Consider the following 5,002-nt stretch of genomic DNA (forward strand, 5'->3'; position numbering starts at 1 on the left):
TCAGATGCCCATTTCTGGATTGGGTCTTTTAATTTGGGGGCCCTAATGTATTATAGTTCTTTATAAATGTAGAGAGCAGACTTTTGAGTGTTTATTAGTCAAGATTTTTTCCAAATTTGTGGGTTGTCTTCTCACTTTGCTGGTAATCTCGTTTAACATGCAAAAAATCTCAAGAGGAGATTCTTTCAAGTAATTCTTTCAAGTATTACATGTGTGATTTGATTTTTGTTCATGACCTCTTCACCTACCTCTTTGTCTTCAAGCGTTCCTACTTTCTCTTCCAGGAGATTTAGTGTTTCTGCTTTAATGTTTAGATCTTTAATCCATTTTGACTTTAGCTTAGTATATGGTGACAGACCTGAGTCAACTTTTAGTGTTTTCGGCATGCCGAGAGCCAGTTTTTCCAGCATCTTTTGTTAAAGAGGCTATCATTCTTCCACTAAGCATGTTTGGCCCCTTTGTCAAAGATCAGGTGGCTGAATGTGTTTGTAGAGGTTTCTGTGTCTTCTAATCTATTCCATTGATCCTCAGGTCTACTTTGTTGCCAATACCAGGCTGATTTTATCACAGTAGCTTTGTAGTATAATTTCAAGGCAGGAATTGTAATGCCTCCTGCCTTGTCTTTGTTGCCCAGGATTGCCTTTGCTATTCTTGGTCTTTTCTGGTTCCAAATAAATTTTAAGAATGATTTCTCCAGGTCTGTGAGGTATGTTGGTGGTAGTTTGATAGGAACTGCATTAAATCTGTATAGCAATTCCCACTGACTTCTCTTAAAAGTTGCTTCTCACAGATTTATCTTTTAACTCACTAGTTCTATTAATTTATTTGTATCTGTTAGTATCATGCTTTCCTACTGCTAGCTGGTTTTTTGAATTTTTTTCATTTCTAGAAACTTATAAATAAAAGAAAATCTGGGCTGGGGAGATAGCTTGGTGGTCTAAGCACCTGCCTGGCAAGCACAAGGACCTGGGTTGAATCCCCAGTGTAGCAAGCTGTACTGGCCTCAGAACCCTGGGCGTGCCATGCAGGTCACCAAGACTGGGTGTAGTAGTATATGCCTATAATCCAGCATGGGTAAGGCTGAGCAGAGGATCAAGTCCAAACTGCGCAGAGACCCTGTACCAAATAAATAAATAAATAAATAAATAAATAAATAAATATCTGATAAAAAAATAACTTGGTATGTTATATATTGGCACATTAAAGAATTATTGTTGCTGCTTAACTAAGATTATATTTCTATTACTCATTATTTCTTTTAATAGTATACAGTTTATATATATGTAAGGTCTGAGTATCTTAATGTGGTCCACATTTAGTTTTGTATACTATTTTTAGGAATGAACATACATTATTTCTCTTTAGTACAGAACAGTAAGTTGTCATATAATTTTGAAAGCCATTTAACAAATTCTGATCTAAAATGTGGTTTACCACAAAATTTCAGGAAGTTCAAGAAAGGAAAAGCTACATGACATAACAATGAAGAAAAGATGAAAAAACACAAAAGTCTAAATCTTCCTTATAAAAAGTGATTTATTCAATCTGAAAAGAAACCAGAGTACTGTCTCCCTTAAAAAATAATTTAAGTTTAAATGTAATTATTAAAATAAATTCTAGTGGTCTCCAAAAATCATCACAATATTTTAATAGCTATGATGAAAACAAGAGGTCCTTTTAAGACAAAATTTTAATATTTTTATGATGAAAGTTAAGTAAACAGTTTTAGAAATTCCCTGAATGGTTCACTTTAAAATACTAATTTGGTGGTTCTGAACTACTCATATAATTACAGGTTGTGGTTTCATCTGTGAAAACCAAGTATAATATTAAGTACTAGAATATAGTACTTAACAATTACACAGAATGCTATAGCAGAAGAAGCTGGCTTTCTTGATGCAGATGACTAGGGAAGGTAAGCTAACATTATACAGTATTGAAAAGGAACCCACTAATTTTCCTTTTCATTGAAATCAACTGCCAAAAAGAAAAATGCTGGGAGTTATATAATAAACAAGCTATCATAAAAAGAAGACAGATCTTTTAAGATGTAATACAAAATAAAAAAACTAGCTCCTCTTTAAAAGCTTAGAACATTGTTACTGGTCCTTTATGCACAAGAAATAAAGGGCTAGTAAGTTCATCTCAAGATAATGATTATTGTTAGTGACATCAAAATAAATGTGCAAATTCTTTGCTATCCCTCCTTTCAAACAACAGTTCAACTTAATGTTTATGCTGAATGAAATGAATGGGTAGAGGGGCTGGGAGATGGCTCAGTTGAGTAAGTGCTTGCCTGGCAAGCCCAAGTTCAATCCCTGGTTCTGAAAAAAAAAAAAAAAAAAAAAAAAAAAAAAGAATGGGTAGAAAAGACTCTACACCCTCCACAGAAAAAGCACATCGTCTTTCAACATGCACTCATTGTGAAGGTGCTCTTCTTTAGAACTTAGCTACCACACTAACGAAGCCCAGGCCAAATGGAGACCCTACGTTTCATGGTGTTTGTTTCACAGCAACAGATAAACCAGTAGAGTTACCTAGGTTTGCATGTAATATGGAAGAATTTTTTTCAAACAAAAAAATAAGCCTTTATATAAACTAACCACAGAGTATCTTCTATTTTAGAAGTTTAAAAAGTTTTATTGAATACAATAAAACATCTTTAAATTGAAATCTTTAAGTTCAAAATCTGATATAATTTAAATTCTAAATTTTATAGGGTTTTAGTTACTGTCATTAAAGTACTGTAACTCTGGAAAGCAGTTCAAGTGATCTGTACAAGAAAACAAGAAGCTAAAGCATTAAGAAAATAAATTGTTCTGAAGTACTCAAAAAGTGTATAGCACTATATATAAAATATTTAATAGTTATTCAATATTAAATGAACATAAGGCACCTCAAGTTCTTGTCACTTTTTACATACTGATTAGCTTAAATTCTTATTTGGCAAATTGATCAGTTTGGTTGAAGCAAGTCATTTGTGAATATCAGTTTGTATGCTTTCCCATGAGTCTCTAGAGGACTTGTCTTGTTCATCTCTGTACCCCTAATAAGCATAGCACAATGCTGTATGTCAAGTATTATATTTGACCAATATCTATATAAACAATCACACCACAATAAAGTACTTCAAATTAGCCCAATTGTCTCATAGTTTTCTAATTTGTTCTCCCTCACAATTCATCCATGCTAGTTGATATGCTCCAAAGAGCACACTATATACTCATTTTTACTTTCACAAATTTATTTATAACAAAGACAAGGATACAAAGGCCTTCCACACATGACTGATAATCTAGGATGCTGAGCCACTGACTCGCTTTGGGATTCTGGCATACTGCTATGCAGACCACACACACTGCATGAGAAAGAAGCGACCCTTGGGCTACGTGACCCAGCAGCCTGGTCATGCCCTCCTCTGGCTCAAGACACAGGGACCTGATTCATATGATTTCTGTTCTCCTGAAAGGCAGTAATTTGTACATCAACATTATTTCAAAAGATTACAAGGAGAGGCTTTTTCTGAGAATAGAAAAAAAAATCAATATATCTAATTTTAGCTTATTCCTCTAGCTTAGTTAGAACAGATATCAAACTTTATAATGCCTATGTTCCGTCTTACATTTCTCACTAAAGCGAAAATTTGAGAAAATTTACTTTTAAGATTAATAACTATCAGGCTGGAGATATAGCTCAGTGGCACAAGTATCTGCCTGGCAAACGCAAGGTCCTCAGTTCAATTCCTGGTACTCCCCCAAAAAGCTTAAGTAATAATAAGCAATTCCTTTTCAATATACATTTATATTTAATTACTGCTATAAATTAAGATAACCACAATTTTTCTGGCTTCAGTCTAAAAAGAAAATTTATAGTAACAAGTTACAAGGTTTAACACAGATTTCCTGGTCATATGGCCCTTGGCAAGCCACTTTGATCTCTGCCTCACTCGTATCAAATAGGCAACTGCACCTTTCCAATGTACTTTCTACACAGGCAGACATAAAATCACATGGTAATACTTTCCTAAAGCTGCTAAGTACACATAAAGTAAAATACATAAGGACTTGTATCAGCTACTTTCTAATATTTGACATATATTTATATAATTTAATTAAAAGATCACATTCATACTACAAAATTCAGTTATACAAGGTGAACTAAAATAAGCAAAGCCAGTCATAATAAATCCATTCACTCATGTGCTCATTTAATTACATTAAAAATAATTATAAAAATAGGTAAATTTTTGTGAAAATATTTGTTTTTATTGTAACTTAGGAATTCTTGCCCACATCAACAGACTGTCTGGCATCAGCCACTGCGTCAGGTACTCGAACAGTCATATTTTCCATCGATTTGGTCAAACAGATTTGGCAGCCCAACCGGGACCTGTACAGGAAAGAGAAGAGATGGTTTAATATTAAGTATCTATCACTCAAAGGAAGGCAGCTTTTTAGGATATGTCTACATTTTCTTGCACAAAGAAGTTAGGAAATAAGTAATGTTTTAAATTTTCATCATGCTGAAACAGATATAGTTATCTCTATCCATCAGAGGGGAACACAGGTAAGTATGAACAGGTAAGGATGAAAGGCAAGCCAGTGTGCCAAAGCTGCATTCTGGCCATCAGTTTCTATTACCCTCTTATTGATTCATCAGAAGGACAACTTTCTGGTCCAAGAGCTGATAAACAATAAAAGAATCAGAGGGCACGGCGCTGGAAAGGAGAACCAGCAGGGCCAAGAAAACAATCAATTCTGGGATAGTTATATGGACTATAAAAGAAAGGTACACTTTTAAATGCCTTTCACGCAAGAAATCTGGAATAATATATACCCAAAATATCAACTGTACAAGCCTATCTTCCCACATTTTTAACATCTCTAAGATTATGTTAAAAATAATGGCACACAGGGCTGGTGAGATGGCTCAGTGGTCTAAAGCACCTACTTAGAACAAGCTTAGCAAAGCACAGGGACCGCGGTTCAATCCCCCAGCACCA

General features: G+C 34.4%; 1 protein-coding gene across 1 annotated transcript in view; it reads right to left on the reverse strand.

Moving 5' to 3' along the window:
• Positions 1-3,847: 3,847 nt before the first annotated feature.
• The window catches only part of Fdx1 (ferredoxin 1), a 52,873-nt gene continuing 51,718 nt past the window's right edge, over positions 3,848-5,002 (reverse strand). Inside the window, exon 4 of the mRNA XM_004626215.2 lies at positions 3,848-4,389. Within this exon, the coding sequence (XP_004626272.2) occupies positions 4,275-4,389 (115 nt within the window). The 3' untranslated portion in view covers positions 3,848-4,274. The remainder of the gene's footprint in view (positions 4,390-5,002) is intronic.

Source organism: Octodon degus, unplaced genomic scaffold (assembly GCF_000260255.1).
Source record: "Octodon degus isolate 3935 unplaced genomic scaffold, OctDeg1.0 scaffold00012, whole genome shotgun sequence".
In the NCBI taxonomy this organism is placed as follows: Eukaryota; Metazoa; Chordata; class Mammalia; order Rodentia; family Octodontidae; genus Octodon; species Octodon degus.